This window comes from Psammomys obesus, unplaced genomic scaffold (genome assembly GCF_907164565.1).
Source record: "Psammomys obesus unplaced genomic scaffold, mPsaObe1.curated_primary_1811, whole genome shotgun sequence".
Classification (NCBI taxonomy): Eukaryota; Metazoa; Chordata; class Mammalia; order Rodentia; family Muridae; genus Psammomys; species Psammomys obesus.
The window spans coordinates 25,867,648-25,895,071 of record NW_026590062.1 but is presented as its reverse complement, the minus strand read 5'-3'; the positions used below and the strand labels follow the sequence as shown (position 1 = coordinate 25,895,071).

The window sequence follows — 27,424 nt, the reverse complement described above, 5'->3', positions numbered from 1 at the left end:
ATCATAACTCTTCGAAATTATTACTTCTGTTTGCTTCCTGATGCTTTAGTTATAAATAAAAGTACAAACCTGAGATTTAACATTACTAACGTCAAATTCGTACTCATCAAGTCGTTTTTATTTTCCAGTAGTTTAAGACAGTTTTCTTAGGTTGAATCCTTTGTCTTCATTGCCCAGTTTACAAATTGGTCTACTTATAGATACTTTATATAGAGTCGAGGCAGGCAACTATAGCAAGCTGAGACTCAACTTGGTTTAGGCTATGCTTACACCCTTTTCCTAAGATGCAGCTAGCAACCCAGGACCCTTCCCTACATTGAGTTGCGTGTTTGTCCCACTTTGCCTTAAACAGTAGACTAAATATCTCCTTCTCTAACAACCTTTCTGTGTTTACTTTCTAGTAAACATATTTTGGGACATGTCCAGGTATAAGAGGCAGCAAGCCCATCCTGCCTGATCTAGTTTTGGATGCATGAGTGGTCAGACAAACTGTGTTTTCTGAGTACATAGGGAAAAGAAAATTCCTATTTACCTACTTTTTGTATCTGAGCATAATTAGTTGTGTATAGATTAAAATCAGATGCATTGAACTCAATGATCATTTCTTAATGACTATTTACTGCTCTTGTGAAAATCAGCTGTTAGAGCAGTATTGAAGGTGGAAGGTTAATTGAATTTACTCTGCTTCTACTTGATTGCTTGTAGAGGTCAGGAAGTATAGATCTATATATGGAGTTCATAGAAATCCTCTGAAAACCAGAAATAAATAATTTCACTTTTGTTAGCTGAATTGTTAGTAAGATTATCACCAGATACTAATTTCTCTTAATGGAATAGTTTATATAGTAAAGGAAGACATGTTCTTATATGACTGTAAGAATCAAGGTTATTTATTGTCTGAAATTAAACGATTAGAGGTCAAAGAAATGTTACAGTAGTGATTAAAGGTGTTGAGGGGTGAATAGGTGTTACTTAGGAATCGTGTATGAATGGTAATGATGGTTATATAGCAGAATGGATATGTTTAATTTTGAACTTTTCCACATGAAAAGGGTAGAGTCAGCAATATGCCTCAGTGAGCTTGCTGTTAATCCTGCTGATTTGAGTGGAGTCCCTTGGATTTAGGAGGTAGAGAGAGAAAGAACTAATTTCCTTTGAATACATACGTGTACTCATGTACACATGCACACACACACCGCATAGATACATTTGAAGATAGTGGTTATAATGGTGCATTTTATGTCATTCATTTTATGTTACTTAGCACAGTTTTGAATGTTTTTCAAGTAGATTTTATGTGTCTGTTACGCTTAATTTATAACTTTATAAGTGTTCATGCATATTTATAATGTTTAAACTTTGGATAGCTGAAACTTTGTTTATTTGAGATGGGGGTCTTCATTTGTTGTCTTAAGTGCCATGTAGACCAGGTTAACCTTAAAATTCACAGAGGTCTACCTGTTTTTGCCTCCCATATGCTGAGAATAAAGGCGTGTGCTACTTCATCCAACTTAATACTTTAAAAATATTACTGATGTAATATTGTCATATTCTGGGGTCAGAACAGGACTACTTTTGTGTTAGCTATGAGAAGTTTCAAATCATATCTTAGTTCTGAAACTTGATGTGTACTTGATTCTTATCTCAGATGTGAGAATAGCTGATGACCTGTTTAGGTTTTGAGCTCGACAGTTTTATTTATTCTGCATTCATCAGTAAGCAGTTCTTTCTTTTAGTATCTTCATATTGACCTGAAAAATATGGCTTGTGTTTCATTTTCTTAATGTTTTTTATTTTCTTGTTATAGTGCAATTTCTCCTAAAAGTGGCTTTGCTGATGTTTGTTTTCTAATAAATCTTACATATTTTAAAAATAGTTTCAGCAAGTTCGGGAACAAATGGAAGCAGAGATAGCTCATTTGAAGCAGGAAAACGGTATACTGAGAGATGCTGTCAGCAACACTACAAACCAGCTGGAAAGCAAGTATGTCTCCAGATGCTTCATTCTCAACTGAATGGCAGACTGTTTGCTTTGTCTGAAGCTCTCTGACACATCCAAGGTCTATGAGTAGTGCAGACTGTAAAGCCCCTTGAGCATCACTTGCCAATGAAGTAACTTGTACGTACCGAAGCTGCCTGTCTCCAGTCCAGCACTTCTTAGATTTTATTATTCTCAGGAGCACCTACCATGCCAATATAAGAAGTATAATTTTGGTCCTTCTACCTCTATAAAGATTGAGATCCAGAGGCCCAAAAGTAGAGCCCAGTAGGTCTTAGAGAGGGTAGTAGTTTTGCACAAAGTAAGCTATAATGCAATAATGAAGCAATAATGCAATAATGAAGCAAAAGCTTACTCGTTAGAATTGAAAATGAAATGCGTTCTTCCTTTGGGCAATAGGACAAGTCCAGTTACAGTATTGTGTTTTATTTTATGTGTCTGAGCATTTTGCCTGCATATGTCTGTGTACCACATGTATGCCTGGTACCTATGGGAGGCCAGAAGAAGATGTCGGATTCCTTAGAACTAGAATTATGGATATTTATGAACCACATGTGGGTAATAGGACTGAACCTGGACCTTCTGCAAAAGCAACAAATGCTCCTAGCTGCTGAACTTTCTCTTTACCCTCTATATTAGGAAGCTTTCCATGCCCCTGAGTTTTTGGTTATCCATTTTTTTCTTGATATTTTATAGTAATTTTCAAGTTTAAAATTATTTTATTATTATTGTGTATATGCCACAGCATGCGTTTCCCGTTTTGTTCTCTAGAGTATATGTGAATATGACACACAACACTTTGGGGAACCGGGTCTCTCCTGCCACCATGGAATGTGAGGTGGCATTCAAATTGTTGGGCTTGAAAAGCTCTTAGCCATCCTTTAAGCCCTATAGTGATTTTTAGAGCCTACCATCATTTGAATTATTTAAGAGTACACTTGGGAGCAATAATACTGCTTAATCATCTTCCTTTACATTTGCCTGTAAGTAGAGGTACTAGCTTAGTACAACGAACATAGACTATGTTGTGCTTGTGATTTCTTTATGTGCGAAATCTCTAATCCAGTCACTCTTTGCAGGCAGTCTGCAGAGCTAAATAAACTGCGCCAGGATTGTGGGAGGCTGGTGAGTGAGCTGAATGAGAAGACAGGAAAGCTGCAGCAAGAGGGAGTCCAGAAGAAGAATGCAGAGCAAGCTGCTACCCAGTTGAAGGTTACCCCCCCACCACCACCTCTTTGTACCATTTTGTGAACAATAGTGATTTCCATCTCTATGACATAAATATATGTATGTAGGTTTGGGAAATCTAGTATGAAGTTTAATGAGACCCACTTCCTTTTCAAAGTTATGTCTTGATAAAAGAACTGCTTGTAGCTCTGGATTTGAAGCTACAGACTGAAGATAAAAATAATGAAACCAAGTGATTGACAAGTAAGGGTAAACTTATTTTGTTTTATATATTGTGGTTAGTGCCTACACGTGTAAGGAAAAAATTATTTTAGAACAGAACCTTTAGCATTATTTTTTTCATCTGTAACTTGAAACAAGTTTTAATAGATCCCTCCCAGCACTGGAATCCCACTTCTCCCAACACTGGAATAGTAGCAGCTATCTCTTGATCTAACAGTACACATTTCCTAAGATATTGGAGAAAACCATGGATATGGCTGACATGTGGTTCCCCTTTACAATTGAAATTGTGTCTATCTGTGTTGAATTTTCTCTCTCTCTCTCTATTTAAATATTAAGGTTCAACTACAGGAAGCTGAGAGGAGGTGGGAAGAAGTTCAAAGCTACATCAGGAAGAGAACAGCAGAGCATGAGGCTGCACAGCAAGGTAAAGGAAGAAACATTTGTGCAGACTGGGAAACTCCCTCTCTCTTCTGCCTGCAGAGAAAGATAAATTGGCATTTAGTAGTGCCAAATAAAAGTAGATTTTTATCCTTTCAGATTATCTGATTTCTTCAACATTTATTAGGTGTTTTAAAATAAGCAGCCTTCCAGTTTTGTCTGCAGTGCTACTGCAAGAGAAGTAGCACCTAGTGAGCTGATAAGAATGTCCCTGTGACACTGTTTTCTTCTATGGCTTGCCTTTGGTCTTGTTGGTACTCTTATTCTTGAGAAGATAAAGTGGTTTAATTGAATCTGTCTACCTTTGTAAATGTTAACTTTGCTCACTTACTGGAAATTTTATGCTTTCATGTATGCTCTTTTTATCTTTACTATTCCTTTTTGTCTCAGGGTTTCTGTTGCTGTGATAAGTACCATGATCAAAGTCAACTTAGGGAGGAAGGATTTATTTCATCTCTGAGCTTATAGACCATCATGATGAGAAGTCAGGGCAGGAACTCAAGGCAGGAATCTATAGTGAGAATTGTGGAATTTTGATTTCTTTAAAAAAAAAACAGAAATATTACAAGAATTTTTTTCTTTTTGTTTTAAACTCCGGTGTGGGGTTATTGATGTTACAACAGCTGACTACTATTTGTATTGTGCTGTTGCAGAGGTGTGATTTTTGCCAACTGCAGATAGTTTCTGCAGTTGTGTGACATTTGGAATGGAATTCTGGGGACTTTTCAGAGGTTATATAAATGCTAGGGCGCCTGAGTGGGTCATTGGTTGGTAGTTAGATGCTATTGGTTGTGGTATGTTAAGTAGTCATGCACAAAGAAGAAACAACAACAAGAAGTTTGATACCCTTGCCCCAAGGAATTCAGTGCCCTTAATGAGCAGGAAGTAGTTGTCCCTTTCCAACCCCTTACCTATTCAGGAATAGTTTTCCATTCCTCTATTCTTTTTTTTCCTCATATTGAGTGTTAGGGTGTTAAAAGGGAAGAAAAGAAGGGAGAAGTGTGGAAAAAGAAGAACCCACTAAGTAGTAAATGCCAGTTACGAATCAAGAGGTAGGAAGTGAAGCAGGGCTTTGGAGGAACGCTGCATACTGAGTTTTTCTCCTCCATGCCTTGCTGAGTTTGCTTAGTTTTCCTTCCTTCTTTCCCCTCTCCCCGAGACAGAGTCAGGCTAGTCAGTCATCTGGAGACAGTTGCTTGATTAAGAATTTTTCTTTCTAGATGACTCTACCTTATGTCAGAGTGACAAAAAAAATATTAGCCAGAATGTCTTTCTGACTTGAATGTGGCTCCACATAGGATAGAAAAGAGTTTTGACTTGTTAGTTCTTTGGTTTCATCTGGTTATCCTTTTTGGTCAACACCAATATGAACACAGGATACTTTAAGAACACAGAAGTTGTTTTTAGCAAAATCTCAAATGTTCGATTTTACCAGTAAAGATTTGGGCCAGATGCTGGGGTGAAAGCCTGCTAGCTCAGAGAGGCAGAGAAAGCATCCAGCTGACCTTCCTCCTCAGCCGACATCCCAAAAAGAATCCTTCTTTCCTAGGCTGTCTCAAAAATCCTTCAAACTCAACTCCCTTCTACTTCCTTCTCATCTCTATGTTTGTCCTCCTGACTTCCTCCCATTCATTCGTTCGTTCATTCATTCATTCATTCATTCATTCATTCATTCATTCATTTTGAGACAGGGTTTCTCAGTGTAGCCTTAGCTGTCCTGGGCTCACTTTGTACACCAGGCTGGCCAACAGAGATCAGCCTGCCTCTGCCTTCCCCTTGAGTGCTGAGATTACAGGTGGTTGGCCTGACTTCCTCTTACTTTCTATGGAGTTTTTCTTTTTAATTCCCCCCCCCTCCTGTGTTCACTCCCTTTCAACTGGTGCATGCCCTATAGTTGACTTTATTTAATCCTTTTTATAAGCAGAAAGCTCTTGGATTGAAGGTATGAGCTAGGGCTAGGCCACACTACAGCTAGGAACAGGTTTTTCCAGTAAACAACACAATCTCGGAGTTCACAATGTGATCAAATATCCTGTAACCCTATTACTTTTATATAAAGTTGGTGTTTATGTTAAGATAGTTTGTTTAACTTATTTAAAAATGTTGCATCTTACATGTTATCAATGAAACATAGGAATCTTGCCAGGAAGATTATCAGTATGAACCAAATAGCTTTGGAGAGTAAAACAACAGTTTTCATCTAAATGTTTTCTTAAGTTTATTTATTTCTTTCATTTTATGTGAGTGTTCTGCACATATATATGTATGTGTGCATCATGTGTGCATATGGACCTGGTGCCCCAAGAGGTCAGAAGAAGGCATGAGATCCCCTGGATCTGAAGTTACAGATGTTTGTAGGCTGCCATGTGGTTGCTGGGAAACCAAATCTGTCCTCTGTAAGAGCAAGTGGTTTTAACTACTGAACCATCTCTCTAGCCCCATAGCTATGCTCTTTTGATTTTTTACTTTAGTGTTTTATGCCATATTTCTGTTTAACTACTACTGTACTCTAACTGATCATGCCTTTAGAACGTCTGTGTTTTACTCCATATTTCTAAAGAAATGCAATACTGATACTTCAGTGATTCTTTTTTTGTTTTGTTTTTCGAGACAAAGTTTCTTTACGTAGTCTTGGAACTTGCTTTGTAGACCAGGCTGGCCTCAAACTCAAAGAATCTACTTGCCTCTGCCTCCCAAATACTGGGATTAAAGGCACGAATGGCCACCACCCCGATTGAATATGGCTTGATTTTTACTAACTACATATGAGTATGCCTGGAAGTGAATGTGTGGAGGCCTTAAGTAGATCTGAGAATGTGTTTACCTTTTTAGATTGGTTTGACTGGAGGTTGAGTCGTAAGCCAGCAGTGTTTTTGACATCATGAACTCAATGGTTTAATTGTTGGTAGTAGATATTTTGCTTCCTTGAGTTCTAATCCCAGATATGTCCATTACAAGTTTGTTGTAAGATGGTTATTAATATTTACTATTGTTTTATCTTCTTGTAAAGCTTGCTGTTAATCTTAAACAGCTGTGTAACCAAATCACCACTCAGAGACTGGGTTTTTAGTTAACCTAGAACACAATGCTGGGCAATATTTACTTCCTCTTAAACCTCCATGCCCTCAGTTTCCTAACATTTAGATTTCCCACATTTAACTTGCTTTTTGTGAAATCTTAGGTCTGGTTCATGTTCCACGTCCTCCAAGCTCTCTCCTCCAGCTCTGCTCACCTGGCTCCCTTCCACTCCTTTCCTGCCTTCTGGCTCCTCCCATTGCAGAACATTGTATCTAGTTGCTTTATTTTGTCCTGTTTACACAGAGTTGAGACAGGATGCTTATAGTGAGTATCACAATGCAATTTCCGATTGAAACCAGAGAGTTGGGGGTGGGGTAATCAGCATTTGAATTAACAAGGGTAAGGCATATACATTTTAAAAGAACATTATACCAACACATGTTTCAGGACTTCTTTTTGAGTTGTATTGTTTTGTATATGTTAGAACTTAGTTTTTTGTTTTTTTAAAAAATGCTTATTTATTTGTTTTTTGTTTTTTTAAAAAAATATTTATTTATTTATTATGTATACGGTGTTCTGCCTCCATGTATACCTACCTGCACTCCAGAAGAGGGCATCAGATCTCATTATAGATGGTCACCTGTTGCTAACCTTTTTGACTTAGGTTCCTTTTCTCGTTCTACCAAATTAGTGATTCTCTTTAAACTCACTTGGTCTTCATTTCTTGTGATTTTGAGTTAGGGTAGTTCAAATACACTTTTTCTGATTTCTTTATTTTGGGGGAGTTATCTGTAACGTTGAAGAAAGGAAACAGAAATGTTATCGTTCCTTTCAAATTATTTAAATGACTTTAAATGTCAGCTTTTAGATAATAGATTTCCTTGGCATCTTTCTGTGTAGAGGAGTTCAGTTATTATCAAATTTCATGAAAATTTGATAACATAATTATTAAGGAATCTTTAGGGAATTACTGCTTTCAAGAAATGGGAGAGCCATTTAAAACCTTTGTATACCACTTAGTTAATGCTTATTGAGTATGCAGTATTGTGCCAAGTCTTGGGCACAGCTCTGGATATAGACCCAAGACAGTCTCTGATCCAGAAGAACTCCCTCTTAGGGCAAGAGCAATTGACAGGTGACGGGTGTTGTACAGGGAGGATGAGCTGCTAAGACTGTGCAGGAGGAGGACCGTGGCTCTGTGCAAGTGCTCTAGAGAAGCAGTGCATATATTGGGGATGGATGGGCTGAAGGAAGAGGCATTCTGTAAGATGTAGTACTTTTGTTTGCTACAGATTTACAAAGTAAATTTGTGGCCAAAGAAAATGAAGTCCAGAGTCTACATAGTAAGCTCACAGACACCTTGGTATCAAAACAGCAGTTGGAGCAGAGACTAATGCAGTTAATGGAGTCAGAGCAAAAGCGGGTGAGCAAAGAAGAGTCTCTGCAAATTCAAGTTCAGGTATTCGTTGTTTTTTTTTTTTTTTCCTGTAAAATAAGGGGTCATATTTATGTGTTTACATGTGTTACAATAATAATTAAAGATCATGAATTTGAGAGGAAGGGTGAGATTGAGGGAAAATGTTACAATTATATTTTAATTTAAAAATTGCAACAAAAATTCCAATACTTATATCTATGTAAATACATTAATTTCAATAAAGTTTCATTGAAATGTTTAAATCAGGAGAAACAAATTAGAAAAAGTATGGTATGTCCACATCCTTAATGATGGTAAATAATTAATATTTAATCTTTGAGCGTGTGTTTATGAGCTCATCCACTTCCTTTGGACTTCTTATGTCTGCTTTGTAAATTAACTCAAAATTGAATGTTTAACTGCTTTAAATAAAAATTTAAAACTAAGCCAAGAAAATGTAAATCACTTCGTCCGTGTGCACTTGGGTTTTATTAATAACACATTTGTTCCTCTCTTTTTGTTTGCTGTTAATGAAAGGATATTTTGGAACAAAATGAGGCTTTGAAAGCTCAGATTCAACAGTTCCATTCCCAGATCGCAGCACAGGTAATGGTGTTTTTTTTTTTAATTGCTTTCTGTTAATCATAGCTTTCTACGTGTTTGAACAATATGTGAATGCCTCTGTAGTGCCAGAGTTCAGTAGCTGGGAGACTGACTAGTCAATGGATCAGTTTGTAGTGGTCCCAAGTTTCAAACACTCGAACATGTGTAATTAGAAGGGCTAGATGGGAACACTTAGCAAAGTAATAGCCAAGTGGAGCCTAGAATAGGAACTGAGTATGGATCGATAGCTGTGTTAATCCTGGATTGTATTTGCAGAAGACTCAGTTTGAAATGTATGATTCATTTTAGTTAATGGTAAACATTACAAAGTTTTACACCATTGCCCCATGCTTTGATTGATTGATTGATTGATTGATGGGCTTTGGAATATAAATGATAAGACATCCAGAAAAAAAAGTAAAAGTTGCCACATACATACACATACTGTACATTTCAATTTCAGTTGAACTTTAAAATTATAAAAATTCTTTGTTGTAACAAGTACTAGAAATTTGACTGTTGGACTGAAGAAATGGCTCAGTAGTTAAGTGTGCCTGCTGCTGGTCCAGAGGCCCAGAGTTCATTTCTCAGCCCAAGTATCAGGTGATTCTCAGTTGCCTGTAACACCAACTCCAGGGGTTCTAATGGCCTCCCATCATCTGCACTCATGTGCTCATATTTCCTCAACACTTACACATATTCAAAATAAAATTAAATCTTTAAAAAGAAATGTGACTCATGATTTTAACATTAAAAGTGAATTTTAAGAGTCCAAACTTCCAATGCTTTGTGCACATAAGTGGTTTTTCCTAATTTCTTTTTTTGTAGAAATGATACTCTTAAAATTTATTGGGGAGAACCATCTAATACAGCAAAATGGAGCTGTATGTTTGTGAGTTACCAACCTCCATTGGGTTGGGATCTTTATTATCAGCTGAGAAGTAGTGTTCCAGCCTGTCAGAACCGCCCTAGAGTGTGCTGAGAACCCTTAATAATGGGAGAGCAGCACGGCATTCTCCCCATTGTCTTAACCGTGAAGTGGATCATTTCAGAAGATTTTGATAAGGAAGAGATGCACAGGGCTAGAGATGGTCTTTGTGGATGGACCTGCCCTTAGGTACTTGTTGCTTGTCAGTTTTGTAGTTTCCAGGCCTGCTCACTTGCTTAAGTCTTAATATTGTGTGATGTGATGTGTAATTCCCTAATATTGGCTGTTGGTGCTCAGACGTGCTTTCAGGATGATAGCTATGCACTTTAGGCCAGATATGTCTTTAACAACTTTGTATATGTTAATTTCTCTTGTTTTTTTCAAAGCTCTGTTGTGATTATTATTGTACAGCTTTTAAGCTTTTTCTCAAATGCTCTTATGTTGATAATGTTTTTCTTTCTCAGACCTCCGCTTCAGTTCTAGCAGAAGAATTACATAAAGTGTAAGCTTGCCATTCCACACTTCTTTTATAATTGTTTAATAACCACTAACAGATACCTGTTTGATACAAAACACAATTAATTTCATACTCTGACCTGTTTGAGAAATTACCCTAACTTTAATTTTGCTCTTTTCTTATAACCTGTGTCTGTTTAGTCCCCAAACATTACATTTTGTTTTTGTTGTTGTTATAAAAGAGCTGGGCAAACTTTCCTTCATTGGGATATTCATAATTATGTAGAAGAGGCAATTGTATTTTCAAAGTAGTGGAAGGAAATTAGTTCTCTGTCTGCTTCGTACTTGTGGCTCTTCTGTGTCTAGCCATACATTCAAAGTAATTTTGTGTTGTTTTGTGTTGCATAACTATACAGATATGGATCAGATATATACAGATGACCTATGGTCTGGTTTTGATGCCAGGCTTTTCAATGTAAATAAATTCTTTGACTTAAGTTTTAAATAATGGGTCTGTCTTGTGTGTCTGTCCATCTATGAATCTCTGATTTGAGGCCTCATTCTGTAGCTCAGACTGGCCTTGAGTTTGTGATCTTCCTGCCTTAGCCTCCTAAGTATAGGTATTAGCCACCATCCTGTTCTCACTGTCAACCCTGATTAATGGCCTACATTTTATCCCCTGGTTTTAACATGCTGGAAGGAGGGAGCAAACTTTTGCAAGTTGTTATTAAGCACACACACAACATAACACTTTAGGGCATTATGCTTTATGACAGTTACTAGTAGATTAAATAGAGTGCCTAGAAAGAGAAAGTAGTCATATGAGAAATGTAGTTAAGATGATCCTTTCCATGTAAGACTCAATCTTAATAAATGGTTATTAAAAGCCCAAATGTGTTTCCTTCTTGAAGGATTGCAGAAAAGGACAAGCAGCTAAAGCAGACTGAAGATTCATTAGCAAGTGAACACGATCACTTAGCAAGCAAAGAGGAAGAGCTTAAGGTATGCTAATTCCTGCAGCTTGCTGCAGTATTTTGTAGGACTCAGAGTTGAATTTCCCTGAAGATTATTATATCCAGTCTATAGTCAGTGTTTGTATGAAGGGTGAGGAATATTCTAGAACTCATGGAATAATTCTGCCTCTTTTGAACTATAAAAGAAGTATATTTTTTCAGCTCTAAGAGGGTTTTACTTATATGATGCATTTTATAACAGTTTCAGATATTTGCCAAATTAATGTTTTATTTTGATTTAGGAAATTTGTAATTTGAGACCGTAACTTAATTCTTAAGTTGAACAGATACCTTGCCACAAATTTAAAGTAAAATTTTTGGAAATATTTTTAATACCCTGTACTTTTTTCTTCTCTAGGATCTACAGAATATGAATTTCTTATTAAAAGCTGAAGTGCAGAAATTGCAGGTCCTGGCTAATGAGCAGGTAGATCACTTTTGCTTATTTATCTTTGAAGTTTGATTTGCCTTTTTTTTTTTGTTTTTTTGTTTTTTGAGTCGGTGAGCCCCAGTATGTAAATACTGCCTATGTGTAATACTTTCTACTTAAGTTTGGCTCTAAGATGTGTTATTTAGAGCCTCTATACAGACCACTTAGATGTCACTGATTCATATTGGAAGTAATGTATGGTACATAGAATTACTCATTTTTGAGATAGATGAGATTGTTAGAACAGTCTTCATGTGTTGCCCGTTTTGCCCTTTTCATTTTAATGGGAAAACCTTCATTAGAGAAAATTGGCCTCTGAGAAGTAAAAAATAATGGACAATAAAACACACAGGTACATATATGGAAATACAAATTTTTATATAAATAAGTAAAGTTTAGATGGTTTCCTCAGAAATGATAAGATTCTGACTTTATTCTGAATACAGGCTGCTACAGCACATGAAGTGGAGAAGATGCAGAAAAGGTGAGTAATATGTTCTGTGGAGAGATACTTGTACATCCATGTTCATGTACAGTGCTGCTTCCAGTTGAGGCTATTTGAGCTTTCATATAGCCCTGAAAACTTGCAATGTATGAACTAAGCTTTAATTGATACTCTTCTTCTCATAGTATTCATGTAAAGGATGATAAAATAAGATTGCTTGAAGAACAGCTGCAGTGTGAACTTGCAAGCAAAATGGAAGAATTTAAGGTGTGTGATTAAGCTTGTGAACTTGGATTTCTCAAAACAACTTCGTATACATTTAGTTACAATGACTCTCAAAGTGCTATTTTTTATAGTCATTTGGAAACATTTCCTTACTTTATTTGGTGGCTTATGTGAATAGTGAACTCTTAATAGACTTTGCCTCACTGTACTTTATCTGATCTTAACTGTTTGAAATTGATTTTGCCTCAAGCATTCCTTGGTATTATTTAAAATGAGCATTTTATGTTTGTAGATATTTTTTGCTGTTTACACTGTTGCTGCATTGCTAATCACTGTCCATTGCAGTCTGAATTTTATGTCTGCATGTAACTCTTTAGTCTCTTATGAATGCCTAAAGTAATCGTGAGTTTGCATGTTCAAAAATCTGATTCAAATGATTGCATTATTACCTTTCTCCTTCTTAAAAAAAACAGTAAATTGGGCTTCTTTCTTCCAGATTCTGAATGACCAGAATAAAGCATTACAGTTGGAGGTTCAGAAGCTGCAGGTCATTGTTTCTCAACAGGTGAGGCTTTTCAAGGAGTAGTGTGGAAACAGCCAGTGTGAAAAGGTTGAATTAGAACCACCTGGTTGAGAAACTGTTCTTAAAGTTAGCTATCTTTCAATTTCACCCTGTTCATTTTGTGCTTACCAAGTTTAAAAAATTAAATTTTTGCATCTCTGAGATCAAGCAAATGTTAATCTTTAATAAGCATTTTGAAGAAAAGAAAGAAAGGAAAAAAATTCTGGTTTTGGAGCCTTAACTCTTTCATATAGGCAGTATGCTTTTTTTAAAAGAAGAAGAAGTTTGAAACTTATGAACACCTTGAAGTTGGTTTCTGATTCCTCAGACTCAGTCTTTCACACTGAGATTGTACCTAAGGATTTCTTAAATCTGAATGGCAAAGCATGAATATATTGCTTAGTCTAGTGATTTGCATATAGACTCTATCTAAATAAGTTCATTTTAAGAATATATATGCATTTTTAATATATGCATATTTTAATATGTGTGTATGTACGTGTGCATGTACATATATTTGTACATGTATATGTACATGTACACACATATATATTCATTATCATCCACTTAACACTGTCACTCTTTGTATATAGTAAAACTATAGCAGCCTTGAATGGCACTACTTCATAAGCCAACTGGCGCTTTCATAGTGTTGCCTTCCTATTTTTCTCATAGAAAACCTTCAGAGTATATTTTTAGAAAATATTCTAGGAGCTGGCCAGATGGCTCATCAGGTAGAGGTATTTCCTACTAAACCTGAGGGACCTGAGTTTTGATTTCTCCTTCCACACGGTGGAAGGAGAGGACATGTTCTCTGACTTGAACATGTGAGCCTTGAGACACACATACATTCGCAAGCACTCATACACACACACACACACACACACACACACACACACACACACACACTCTCTCTCTCTCTCTCTCTCTCTGTCAGTAAATAAATCAGTAAGTAAATGTAAAAATTTTTACAACAAAATAGTCTAGAAACTCTTGCTATTAAATTCTATATTAGAATATAAACTTTGCATGTTTTCCCAATAGTAAGTTCGCAAACTATTCTTAATTGGAAATAATAGCATTTCCTTTAGAGCTGTTTGCTTTCTTTGTTTTAAAATTCACAATTAAGCAAGTATAATATTGATGTAACTAGCTGCTGCTTGAAGTATTTGTTAACATTTTGTCAAATCAGACTTTCCTTCCCTTCTCTGTGATATGAAATGCTTTGTGTAATTTTTGTTACATTGTATATGCGTAGAGGTAGCAGGGAAAAATGTAAATCTTCTCATTTGTTGTATTATAGATTATGAATGATGATTTATTGGCACCCAAGCCCAGATGACTGTCTTTGAAACTTGAATATCAGTTGTAGTCTTCAGTTACAGTTTTTCTAACAGTATTTTTAATTTACTGTTAAAAAATATTACCTCATGGGGCTTGGAGAGATGGATGGCTCAGTAGTTAAAGAATATTGTCTGCTCTTCTAGAGGCCCTATGTTCAGTTCCTGGCAACCATGTGGTGACTCACAACCATCTGTAATGTGATCTGATGCCCTTTTCTAGTGTACAGGTTTGGATGCAAATGAGAGCACTCAAGTCTTTAAATTTTTTTTTTTTTTTACCTAGACACGTAACCTTGCTAGATTAAAGAATGGTGGGGTTTTTTTTCCTTTTTTTTTTTTTTTTCCTTCTGTGTTTGTTAATTCTTACCTGGAGAAATAGCATGCAGTTTCTATGTATTAACTACCAGAGATTTCAATATATAAACTTTAAACATTTATTATTGTGTACATATTTTAGGGGGTATAGAGTTCAGAGGCCAGCCTCAGTGTGGTTCAGGAATCAGTTCTCTCCCTCTACCATATCCATCCTGGAGGGTTGAATTCTGGTCATTAGGCTTGGCAACAGGCACATCTACCTCCTGAGCCATCCTGACAGCCTCCCTCACTCTTTGGCTTTTTCTGTAGTCACATTTTATTGTTACTGATAGTCAAATAAGAGATCAAAGTTAGGGTACCTATGTTTCTTTTTGTTTCCAACTTTTTTTAACCTCTTCTTTCCTGTGTATCAGTTAGAATTCCAAATGACAGTTAAGAGAGAACAGGTTTGTGATATTACATTTCATCTCTTTTGCCAGATAGTTTTATTCTGGAGGAAAAGGTTGAATTTACTGAAGCAGAAACAAGTAATGTTGCCATGTTGCTTCTTCAGGTGTAGAAAGAGCAAAGGCCCCAGGGCTCAGGTATGGGAATGTGCTTAGACACTAAGGAGAGGGAAGAGGAGTGTGTGCAGGTTTGCTTGTCATCAGATAATGCCCTTAGTAAGGCCAATAAGCTCAGCTTATTATTTACCATATAAATCACATGGTGCCAGGCATGCTTGCTGGTTTGATAGCCGAGCAGCAGTCTGCCTTTATTCTTGTTCTATTAGACTTTTAAAAGTCTGTAATCAAGGTAACTAAGAAAAATCATAGGAAATTGCTTCTTTCTCTTTCTTTGCCTGACACATTGTCCTGATCATACTAAATTATAGAAGATAGGTTTATCATCTAGAGGAAGAAATAGAATTGTGTTAGGCTGGTAAAGTATAATAAAGTAAAAATGCTGGTCAGTATTTGAGCTGTAGAACCAGAGTACTTAACTAAACATGATTTCACTGAGGGAAGTGAGTTTAAGTATTTGTTGAGTGTACATTAGGTATTTACTTCTATGCTGAGGCTCTGAAGGTGAATGAGGCTTGATTTTTACTGTGACAGTGTGGCTTGCTATGGAGATAGCTGTGTATAGTAGAAAAGTGGGATGTGTTAAATTCCTGAACTGTATATAGGCTTACAGTAAGATTTCGTTTGAAGAGTGGAAAGCTAACACAGGGACAACGTACCACAAATTTGACAGACAGTGAGGGGCAGTCCAGACTGAGAGAAAACTTTTCAGCAGCTTGGTGGTGTGTGGCAGAATTGACATAGAGAAACGAGGGTGTAGGGGCTAGAGAAAGATTTGCTAGTGTGTGAAGCTTGTGACCCTCTCTAACACTGAAGAACATTGTAACAAGAGCATTGGACAAACTTATTCTTCATGTGAGAAAGTCAAAATGATAGCAGTGAACTGTTTGAATTTAGGAGTCGAAGAAGCAGAAGTAGGACAACCAAATAATCAAGATAGACATAAGCTGGACTGATAGTGTTGTGTCTTTCGTGAGACAAGATTCATTGAAACACGTGGATTAAAAACTGTCTTCATGAACGTGTTCAGTCTGTAAAAAGCAACTTCTGTGCCAGTCGTTGCTGAGCGGGCAGAGACCGGCCTGCAGAGGAGAGAAGGCATTGGCAATAGGGGTCAGTCGGGCACTGATGGTCCAAGGACTTGCGCAGCTCTCACTGACGAGCAACCAGATTGCTTCTTTATTATTACAAGTTTCACAAAACAAAAGCAGACTAATGATTATCCAGGAAGTACATATTATATGCTTGATTTTTTCATTACATGTCCATGATTACAAGTTCAGTCACAATTAGAAAGTACAAATAGAACGGCCTCATCAGCTATGTGCCTCTCTGTGCTTAATGATCTCTAGAGCATAAGGAAGACTTCCAAATCGGGCCAGATAAACTTAATTTTAGGATTTTCCTAAAAAGACTCAGACCTAATTTTCTCAGGAAAAGACATAAAATAAATCATAAGGCAGAAAGTCTCCAAAACTCAAAAGTGAGGGAGAGAATGACAGCAATTGCAGTGACTCAGCTTTGCTGTAATTGTGTCAAACAGCTGTGCTGGCTTCATGGCTCTTGCTGTTTCCAGTGAATATGGCTGTGCCAAACTTCAGTGCTTGATGTTTTCTATACTATCAGATTGATGAAATGCCCTTTGGGAATTTCCTCTCTCCTTTTTCATGATGGGATAATTTTCCTCAGTGGGACATTCTTGCAGTGCAATTTGCAAAGCAGTCCTTACAATCCTTCAGACAGAATTTAGGGCATTGTGGTGTTTGAAACGAATAAAGCTGAGGACGTGAATGTAGGTATTGAAGTGAAGGAGCTAATTCAGAAATGTAGAAGAGGTGGAATCTTAGGACTTAGCTTTGACAGAGGAAGCATTAGTTAAATTTTGAAAAATAGTTACAGTGAAACAGGTTAAAAACAGAATATAACAGGATTAGGAGATTGGTTCATGGGAGATGGACAGAAGACCCCAGACCTTTTTGGCTAGAGTACTGAATTGCCTGAAGGTCTGAGAATGCTGAGGGGAAAAGCTTTGCCTCCAGACACACAGTAACAACCCTGGGAATTTGTTCATGTGAGCATACGTTGGGGGAATTTGGGACTGAAGGGTCAAGGGAATGGGATCAGTTTTAATGTCATGTTTTGTATAGTTTATAAGGAGATATATTTGTGTTGCTGCTTCTGCAGTGTGCACTAGCACTTTTAATATATTCTTTGCTTTTGTCTGGTACTATTTTCACAATATCTATCTACATGTTTAAAATCCTTTGGACTATAAACAAGATTTATGCAAGTATGTTTGTGTCAGACTTCAGTGTAGGGGAAAATCAGGAAAAACAGGAAAAAGCTTCTTGTGACTTTCGGCCTTAAGGCCTAAAATTTTTATATTTGAAGAAATCTTTGCTCGCTTCACATTATCCTTTTTAGTAACTAAAAATTATCCTTAAAAGTTACTAAGTTCATTTTGCTAGTGCCATGCTCCTCCTTTTGTATCCTGTAGATATTCTTTTCTGCTCACTTTTGAATAAAAAAAAAATGTAATCCTGAGCAGTCCTCATCCTCAGAGACTAAATTTTGGAACTATTTAGAATCCTTAACTATTTCAACAGTGTTCTTTTTCTAAACTAATTTTTATAGCATGCAAACTTGGTAGAATTAAACCTTTTTTGAATTTTTTTTTTTTTAGCCTAATAAAGATGTTGTGGAACAAATGGAAAAATGGTAAGAGTTTAATTTTTTGTGTTGGAGTCTACATTTGTGGTGATAGAATTGTTGGCAGTAGTAATCTGGGCTCCTAAAATACTACTTATACTTTGTGGTAGACAAGAGTATTCCGGCTGTGAATTAGCTGGTGTCATGTTATGGTATGTTGTGGGTATCATATGATACGATTGATTTGTTCAGGTTGTTGTCAGTCCATACTGACAACTGTATGGTTGTCCTGGTGAGGAGTTCACCTTGACAACCATGCTCCAGGTCCTCAGAGATCTTTCTAGAAGTAAAAGTTTACAATGAATGAGGGACAGAGGGGTTGATCCATATAAAATACTTAAGAATAATATTTACCTTGACCAAATAGTTCATATGTGTGTTTTAAATTTATAATTTCAGCATTCAAGAAAAAGATGAAAAGTTAAAGACTGTAGAAGAATTACTTGAAACTGGACTTATTCAGGTGGCCACAAAAGAGGAGGAACTGAATGTAAAGCATTTTCTAGATTGTTTTCCTTGTGCTTATTCTGTCAGTATGAAGAGCTTTCACTGTAATGGTTTTCCCACAGCCGTGCGCTACATGTTCCAAGTCCGTAAATGCTTTTCATTTACTCTAAATGGCATTTCTCTGGAAATTGAAAATGCTTAATGATCTTCGTGCTCACTGCCTTAGTTAGGTAGATACTGGGGTTGCAGTTCGTAGTATGTGTTCATCTTGCATCCATATTGAGATTATAAACATTGATCACTAGCAGACGTCATAAGTCCATGAGTGGCACTGGGGTGAGAGCAAGTCAATCCAGGTGCTCCATGTTCACTGTTAGCCCTTACTAAATTAACTCAGACTTTTGGGAAAGTCAGTTAAGAGATATAGTTGAATGTATAACTGTTGTGGCTTAACTGACACACTGTCTTTGAGGATGTCAGCAATTCATTTGAATTGTATATGGTGAAAATTGAATTACAAAATGTTTGACTAACTCTTAAGGTTTAGGGAAAAGGGTAGAGGAGGGACACTGGAGAGATGGCTCAGAGGTTAAGAGCACTGCCTACTCTTCCAGAGGACCTGAGTTCAATTCTCAGCAACCACGTGGCAGCTCACAACTGTCTATAACTCCAATTTCAGGAGATCCACACAGACATACATGCAAGCAAAAGATCAGTGCATATAAAATTAAATAAATTATTTTAAAAATGGGTAGAGGAAGAATAGGCTAGCTGAATTTGAACTAGCTAGTGCTTTAGGAATAATAAAAATAAAAGTATGTTGTGCTTTTATGTTTTTGAAAAAAGGCCATAAGAACAGAAAACTCAACCCTGACTAAAGAAGTTCAAGAGTTAAAGGCCAAGCAGAGTGACCAGGTAATGTACACTGCTGATCCTACTTGCTTCTTTCTTACAGTAGGCAGGGCTGGTACACAGCGCCCAGTTGCTTCTTTTCCAAGGCTGAATTTATCAGTTCAACTTTTGTTTTTCATGACAGGGTTACTCTGTGTAGTCGTGGCTGTCTGGCTGTCCTGGAACTCACTTTTTAGACTAGGCTGGCCTCATACTCAGAGATCTGCCTATCTCTTCTTCCTAAGTGCTAAAACTAAAGGCATGTTCTATCCTGCCTAGCTTCAGCTAAACTTTTGATTGATGAATGATTTTGTGACTTGAGTAGTAATAGAAACTGCAAATTTGGTGAATACTGTCTGCATGTAGGCATTCAGTGAACTACTGCATATAAGGTTTCATTCTTTTCTTTTTCTTTATCTATTTAAATTTACTTATATGTTTATGAGTGTTTTGCCTGCATATATGTCTGTGTACCATGTGTACATACAGTGTCCACAGATGCCAGAAAAAGGCATCAAATTTCTTGGGTATGGAGTTTAAAGATGGTTGTGAGTTGCTGTGCATATTGGATATTGAACCTGGGGTCTCTGAAAGAATAGCAGGATATTTCAACTACTGAGCCATCTCTTTAGCCCAGTTTAAGTTTAAAAAAACTTATTCTTGTTGTTGTATGTAGGATGTGTGAAGGTACACATGTACCATATGTCGTCCTGTAGAGGCCACAGTCAACTTTGGAGTAGGGTTGCACTCACTCAGGTCATCAGGCTTGCATAACAAGCCTGAGCCAGCTTGCTGGCAAGTTTTTTTTATTTTTTATTTTAATTACAATAATGAAGGTTTTGACTACACATATAAACTGAGTCTCTAATAATGCCAAAAGGGCTGCATGAAATGAGGCAGTTTCTTAGGTGTAATTTCTCACCTATTTTGAATTACTAATTAAGTAACTTAAGCATATTTCTAATGATTATTTTTGGGCTGTATACAACTAACTAATCTCAACTGCTCGCTTTCAAAATGTTATTCATTTTCATCATGATATTAAGAAAATCTAGGAAGAATTTTTGGGCTTACTTTTTCTACTTTGATTTTGATTTTTTAAAAAGATTTATTTATATATTATATATATAGTGTTCTCTCTGCATGCATGCTTGCACCCCGGAAGAAGGCACAAGATCTCATGGTAGAAGGTTGTGAGCCACCTTGTGGTTGCTGGGAATTGAACTCAGGACCTCTGGAAGAGCAGTCAGTGCTCTTAGCCTCTGAGCTCTTCAGTCCCTGATTTTGATTTTTATAATAACAAATTTAGGCTTATATTTTTTTATTTCTGACTCACTTATAATTTAAAAATTAATAAAAATGCATTTTTTAAATTTCTAGGTTTCTTTTGTGTCTCTAATTGAAGACCTTAAAAGAGTGTAAGTGATAACATTGTAATTTTTTTTTTTTTTTACTTATTTTCTTAGTACTATTAAATGGAGTTTTATCCTTTATTTGGGAGAGTTGCCATATATTACATCTTATCTGTCTAGCTATCTAGCATTGACATATATTACTTCTCCCTACTTCCCCACTTCTTTACCTCCTCCTCTGCCTTCCTTTCTAATCCAGTCTGGCCAGGGTTTCCGAGTTCCTGGGACAGGCATCTTAACTCCTGACACTCCTCTCACAGTCATGGGTGCTGAGATAGTGGTATATATCATCACACTTGGATCAGTTGGACCTTCATTCTAAAATGTCTCATCAGTGGACTAAGGGAGATTAGCTTTGTTTCCCATATTCAAAGATTTTTTAATCTGTTTTTAAAATCCAGTTTCATAATTGAGTCTATTTTTAAGTGACATCAAGTTGTTAATTTTCCATGTTTAGCAGAAGCTATTACAAATGAGTTTATGTTGCACAGAGAGACAGTTCCCTGCATGTATCCCCTTTTAATGTACTGGTCTCCTTTGATGCCATATTGTGCAATAAGCTCAAAATTCTGTAATCAGTAGTATTGAATGGAACTCAGTTCTTTCTGGTGTTGGTATCCTTCATGGTTTAAGTAGTAGATTTCCCTTGTAGTTTTGAAGCATACCACCAACTTCATATATGCATAGATTTTAGTAGTTGATGATTAAATTTTTATTGAAAAGGCACTTTAGCTATTTTCTCTGCTTTTGTCTGTGAAGTTGAGCTACTGTCTCACTTTAATGCTTCTTATGATGCTTTTGTCTTTATGCTTAGTTGGTTGATCTCATGATTTCTAGTCAGGTTAATACTTGATTTGTTTATTTAAGGATCCATGAGAAAGATGGACAGATCAAGTCTGTGGAAGAGCTTCTAGAAGTTGAACTTCTGAAAGTTGCTAATAAGGAGAAAACTGTTCAGGTATTAGGAGAGAGAATAGTGTCTGGCTTTCCTGTTTATCAAACTTGAGTTAAAACCATTTGATTTCATGTGTTTGTATGTTGCATTTCTTTGTCAACTCATTGTGTTTTCCATTGTCCAATCTTGTCTGTTTTATCATTGTCAAGGCTTTGAAACAGGAAATAGAGGTTCTAAAAGAAGAAATAGGAAATGCCCAGCTTGAAAAGGCTCAGCAGGTAAAAATCCCAGAGCCACGGCATGACAGATGTATTGGTGTCTATGTTATTTGTGAGCTACTTGAACATTTTGTTTCCCTTGTTATTCATCTTTACTAGTTTGCTACTACTGTATTTGTTTATAGTCCTTTTTAAACCTTTTACTAAGCTTTTTTTTTTTTCTAGAAAAAGTTTCCTGTATAAATGTTTGATTTAAGTCAGTTTAAAATGCAAAACACAACACGTTGGTAAAAGAAACTGCATGGATCAGATGCTTCTGTGGAGATCCTGAAGTAGATATTTACTTGGTAGATGAGTTTTATGAGATTTAACCTGACTAGTCTTTATTAAAATGGTTAGATTGTATGGGAGAGATGATTTGTACATCCATTGGATTAATCCAACAGCTTGTCAAAGCCCTGTGCTAGGATTGGAGCTAGTGTACTCAGTGACTGAGACTTCAGCATAGGCTCCTCACAGAGCTGACCTAAGAACCAAGGCCAAGAGGCAATGGGATTAATGCTAGAGTGCCTTTGACTTACTGGAAAGATGGCTCAGCAGGTAAAGTGCTTACTGTGCCAGCACGAGGATGAGCTCAGATATCCAGATCCTGAGTAAGAGGCCAATCACGGAAGCACACAGCTGAAACCTGAGCACTAGAGAGTGGAGACAGGACAATCTTAGGGCCTCACTGGCTAGCCATGTTAACCAGATTGGAGAGCTTCAGGCTCAGTTAGGGACTTTGTATCAGAAGATAAGGTGAAGAGCAATAAAAGAGTCTCGATTCACAGTGTTGATCTCTGACCTCTCCATATTTGCATACATGCCCACATGCATTTAACATATACAAAAAAAAAATCATAAGTAAATATATAAGTAACCATGAAATTAAGGAAGACTCTAGACTACTGTAGAGCAGATGTTCTTGAAAACTGGGCTGGAACATTCTGATACTGTATGGAGGTGAGTGGAGAGTTAACTGGATGAAGACTGTGTAGTCAGCTGTAGAAGTACCACCTTATGCAGGGTGCTGTTTGTAACATCTTCCTTACCTTAAGACCTCCCTGTTACTATTTTTACTTTGTTACTTTTACTGTCACTAGAACAAGAGGGGGTGAAATGCAAACACATCTTATGTTGGCATGATCAGTTTAGCTTAGGCTTTTGTATTTTGAAGCGTATACATTATAAAGATAACATCAAGCTTGATAGGATTGTGAATTACTTTTTTTGTCCTTTGTGTTTTAGTTATCTGTCACTTCTCAAGTTCAGGAGCTTCAGAACTTGTAAGTAACATTTGTCTTGTTTTCCTATAAATATATAAATATCTCTTTCCTGCAAGTTAAATTTAATAAAAATTATAATTTTTTTTGTTTTAAATATTTGATTCCAGTGTTCTGGAAAATACCAAATCCAAATTGTTTCAAAAGATTTTAGGCTTTTTTTTTTTTTTTTTTAAATAAATGAAGGTTAAGATTTCTTTTTACTAGATTTTAGGCTTTTTAAATAGTTTTTGGTTCTCATATTTTACCAACTGCTATTTTTTAATTAATTAACTAATTAATTATTTTTTGGGAAGGAGATGGTGTGAGAACTCTCATTCTTTTATTTCTGAGTACCTTAGGTGGAGATGTCGCTTCGTCCTCATTTTAATGACCGTATGAAACTGACTATGCATTGACACCTAAGCCAGTTTACTAAGCTGTGTGAATTACTGATGCTGTCTAGATGGGATGACATAGAGTCAGAGGACAGCTACACTAATTTATCTAAGCTCTGTAGATTCAGTGATAGGTGACTTTCTATAATTATCTTGTACTTTTCAATTTGATGTCTCATCTTTTATTCCTTTATATTTTATGTATGAAATTTATATATAAAATATATTTATTTCTTTTTTATTTTAGCGATGTATTGATTAATTATGTATATATAGTGCTCTGCATGCATGTACACCTGCATGCCAGAGGAGGGCATTAGATCATATTATAGATGGTTGTGAGCCACCGTGTGATTTTTGGAAATCGAACTCAGAACCTCTGGAACAGCAGTCAGTGCTCTTAACCTCCGAGCCATCTCTCCAGCCCATTTATTTATATTTCTACCATAGTCCAGTTGAATTAGACTGTAAGAATACCTGAAATATTTTTGTAATCTTTAGTACTTTTGCTATTTATATTCATGTAAAATTTTGATTTATCACTCTTAATAACTTGTCAGATTAAGAAGCAAGGAAGAACAGGTGAACACCATGAAGGCTACTTTAGAAGTCAAGGACCAAGACCTGACAGATAGAGGGAAACGAATACAGGTGAGAAGCTAAAAACAAAAGCGAAGACAATCCTTTTCCTGATATTTGAGTACCAATTCACATCTATTCTTTTTAAGGAGCTTCAGGAAGAAAATGAATCTCTAAAGGCTCATGCTCAAGAGGTAGCACAGCCTAATTTGCCAGAGGTACAGTATAAACGGACGGCAGTGTGCTACTTAAGCAATGTGCCATTCTATGTGTTGCTCTAGAAAGTAAGAAGGTATATGTTCTCAGTTTCTGTGTTGTGCCATAGTTGAGTTATTGCTGATAAAGTAAGTTAACTTTTATTACTGTCAAACTAAGTCTGACTGCCTGATTTTTCAAGCTAATAGTATAAGCATTTCTTTTTTTTTTTTTTTTTCTTAGTCAAATGGACTCAGGCTTATGCTTAACTGTGCTTATCTGGCATACTAATCTGTGATCCTTTAAAATGCTTGTTAAGTTTGATCAGGTAAACTCACAGGCTTGGTGGCTTACACCTATGACCCATCCCTTGGAATGCTCAAGAGAAGGATCACCTTGCACTTACGGCCAGGGCGGGCTACATAATGAGCTCCTGTTTCAAAAGCTGGGCAAAGAGAAAAAGGGGAACGTTACATTTTTATAAACAACCTGATTTTAAAATTTCCACCTAGTTATATTTTCATTTTAGAGTTTGGTGGTTCTGCATATATATTGTAATACCTGGCTTGTTTTGACATTCCTTAGGTGTGTTCGACACCACGATTTGAAGAACTTGAAAATATGTAAGTGTACTTTTAGTTAGTCTTTTGATGAGGTGTGCCAGGATGTGCTTAAAATTCATTTTTATGGGTCTTTGAAAGGTTATTGATTTCATGGTTAAGTACTAATTATAGTCTAGAGACAAATAAGAGAAGTTTCTGCTTGCTGTGTGATAAAGCAGAGACCCTTTAAATGCTTTAGAATACATAAAGATTTGCTCATTTTCTCTAATCTTCTTTCTGCAAAAATACAGACTTTTAAAAAACAAATCATGCAGTTGTTATAAAGAAGAAATGAATTGATTTCTATTTAATCAGGGGGTAATCTTAGCTCTAACAAATAATGGGCATTTTATAATTGTACTTGCTTTTAGATAAATGTGGATCTTTCAAGCTAATTCTGTGCTGAATAATAAAATTTATCACCACTAGTCAGCATCACAGAGGTCTGTGTTCTCAGAAGTTCATACTAGAACAGTATTTTTTTCTTTAATATGAAAAAGTTTTTTTTTTTTTTTTTTTTTTTTTTAAACACAGTCTCACTTTGTTACACAGACTGGCTTAGAACTTACTAGGTAGATCAGGCTGTCTTCAGACTAACTGACCCTACACCTCCTCCTCCTGACTGTTGTGAGTATATGTTTGAGCCACCATGGTCAGCAGAAGTTGTTTTTCTTAAACTATACAACCGCAGAATGGTAAAGAAGGAAAACTGGGTCCCAAGTTTTTGGATAAAAACTTTAAATAAATAAGAATTTATTTTTCTATGTGCATGTGTGGGTGTTTCAGCCGTGGTGTGTGTATGTGGTCTACAGACAACTTGTGGGGATCAGTTTTCTCTGTCAATATGTTGACCTGTGGATTGAATTGAGATTTGAGATTGTTGGGCTTGGTATAATCACTAAAGTACATAGTTTTGGGTTTATTTTCATCCTTCATGTTTCTTGCTCTGTTTTGTCATTTCCTTTTTAAGATAGGGTCTCACTGTGTAGCCCTGGCTGGCCTGAGACTCAGAAATTTTCCTGCCTGTACTTCCCGAGTACATTGCTGTACCGAGCTCTTGACCTTTTGTGTGTGTGTGTGTGTGTGTGTGTGTGTGTGTGTGTGTGTGTGTGTGTGTAAAATTATTAGACTTTATTTTGGGGGATGCACTTTTAGATCTAGAGAAAAGATTAAGCATTATAGATTGTGTATTATCAGTCCCATTCCTCCTATTACTAACATGTCAGCATTGATGTGGTGCATCTGTTACCACTGATGAACAAACAACACTACAGTTGTTAGCAGCTAAACACCTCGCTTTCCATTAGGCTTTGACAAATGTGTAAGAACAATATATCGGCACAGTATCGTGCAGGATAGTTACATTCTCCTAAAATATCTTTTGTCTACCCTTTTCATCCTTTTTTTCTTCCTCCCACTCTGGTTACTCTCCAGCCATTATTTTCCTTGAAAACCTGGCAGCCATTGACTATATCTTCTGTAGTTTTACCTTTTACCTTTTCCAGAGTGTCCTAGCTGGAGCTGTACAGTACACACATTCTTTTTAGATTGTCTTTACTTAGCAGTGTACATCTAAGACTTGTCCTGTCTTTTTCCATCTATTTTTTTTTTTTAATTTTCTTTCTCTTGCTCACTTTCTTTTTATCCTTTCCCTCTCCTTTTCCTTCACCCTTTTTTATTTTCAGGAAACAAGGTCTTCTTTGTAGCTCAGGCTGGCCTTGAACACATGGTAGTCTTTCTACCTTAGCTTCTTGAATGCAGTCATGTGCCAACAGGTCTGGCTTTCTGTTCTGTTTTTCCCCATTCTATTCTTCATGTATGTTACTGTTTTTTTTTTTTTTTTTTTTTGGAAGTACCTATAAATGTCCTGGCACTTCTTCAACTAAGGAGAGATAAAAGTAGTGCTCATCAAATACTTGATGAGTGTTGTATGTCTCCACACATTGGGGAAATGAATAAAGATAGGTTCTAGCCTTGAGGAGTAAATTATTTAGTAGTGTTCAGCATTGAGAAAGCTCTCCTCCTCAGAATGATAATGGCCATTGAAATTAGCGTGGGCTGAATTGAAGCTTTACATCAAGATTGTGTAAAGGAAGACTCCGTGATTAATGGTGCTTGCTTCCTAGCCTGACTAAGTTTGGAATCCCATGAATCACTTGGTTTAAAGAAAAAACTGACTTCTTCATGCTGTGGCACACAGGCATATCATACACACACACAACACACACACAGTAGAAGGAGAGATTGTTTTCTGACCTCCAGGTACTACAGCACCTGTATATCTACGATAGATAGATAGATAGATAGATAGATAGATAGATAGATAGATAGATAGATAAAATGCATGTACTAAAATGTTTTGAAAAGGAGAAGAAAAATTGGCTAAGGAAATATTAAATAGCATGCACATATTTGTAGCACAAGGCTTGAGTGTTCTATAACTTCCAGGCTTAATGAATTGTGTCTTAAGTTTTTTTTCTTTCTTTTTTAAAAAGATTATTTATTTATTATGTGTATAATGTTCTATCTGCATGTACATCTACAATATCAGAAGAGGCCCCTAGATCTCATTATAGATGGTTGTGAGCCCCCATGTGGTTGTGGGGAATT

At 36.4% G+C, this 27,424-nt stretch overlaps 1 protein-coding gene across 17 annotated transcripts in view; it reads left to right on the top strand.

Moving 5' to 3' along the window:
* Window positions 1-27,424, top strand: part of Ktn1 (kinectin 1) — a 91,637-nt gene that overhangs the window by 35,793 nt on the left and 28,420 nt on the right. For 9 of the 17 annotated variants that reach the window (XM_055606235.1, XM_055606234.1, XM_055606246.1 and 6 more), the window contains 21 exons: window positions 1,877-1,983; window positions 3,078-3,210; window positions 3,748-3,835; window positions 8,160-8,326; window positions 8,822-8,890; window positions 10,280-10,317; window positions 11,183-11,273; window positions 11,643-11,711; window positions 12,161-12,198; window positions 12,345-12,426; window positions 12,881-12,949; window positions 17,851-17,885; window positions 18,276-18,366; window positions 19,170-19,238; window positions 20,595-20,632; window positions 21,494-21,584; window positions 21,731-21,799; window positions 23,027-23,064; window positions 23,999-24,089; window positions 24,167-24,235; window positions 24,798-24,835. In XM_055606235.1, the coding sequence (XP_055462210.1) occupies window positions 1,877-1,983; window positions 3,078-3,210; window positions 3,748-3,835; window positions 8,160-8,326; window positions 8,822-8,890; window positions 10,280-10,317; window positions 11,183-11,273; window positions 11,643-11,711; window positions 12,161-12,198; window positions 12,345-12,426; window positions 12,881-12,949; window positions 17,851-17,885; window positions 18,276-18,366; window positions 19,170-19,238; window positions 20,595-20,632; window positions 21,494-21,584; window positions 21,731-21,799; window positions 23,027-23,064; window positions 23,999-24,089; window positions 24,167-24,235; window positions 24,798-24,835 (1,580 nt within the window). The remainder of the gene's footprint in view (window positions 1-1,876; window positions 1,984-3,077; window positions 3,211-3,747; window positions 3,836-8,159; window positions 8,327-8,821; window positions 8,891-10,279; window positions 10,318-11,182; window positions 11,274-11,642; window positions 11,712-12,160; window positions 12,199-12,344; window positions 12,427-12,880; window positions 12,950-17,850; window positions 17,886-18,275; window positions 18,367-19,169; window positions 19,239-20,594; window positions 20,633-21,493; window positions 21,585-21,730; window positions 21,800-23,026; window positions 23,065-23,998; window positions 24,090-24,166; window positions 24,236-24,797; window positions 24,836-27,424) is intronic. The other 8 variants (XM_055606250.1, XM_055606245.1, XM_055606251.1 and 5 more) reach the window with 1 other exon arrangement.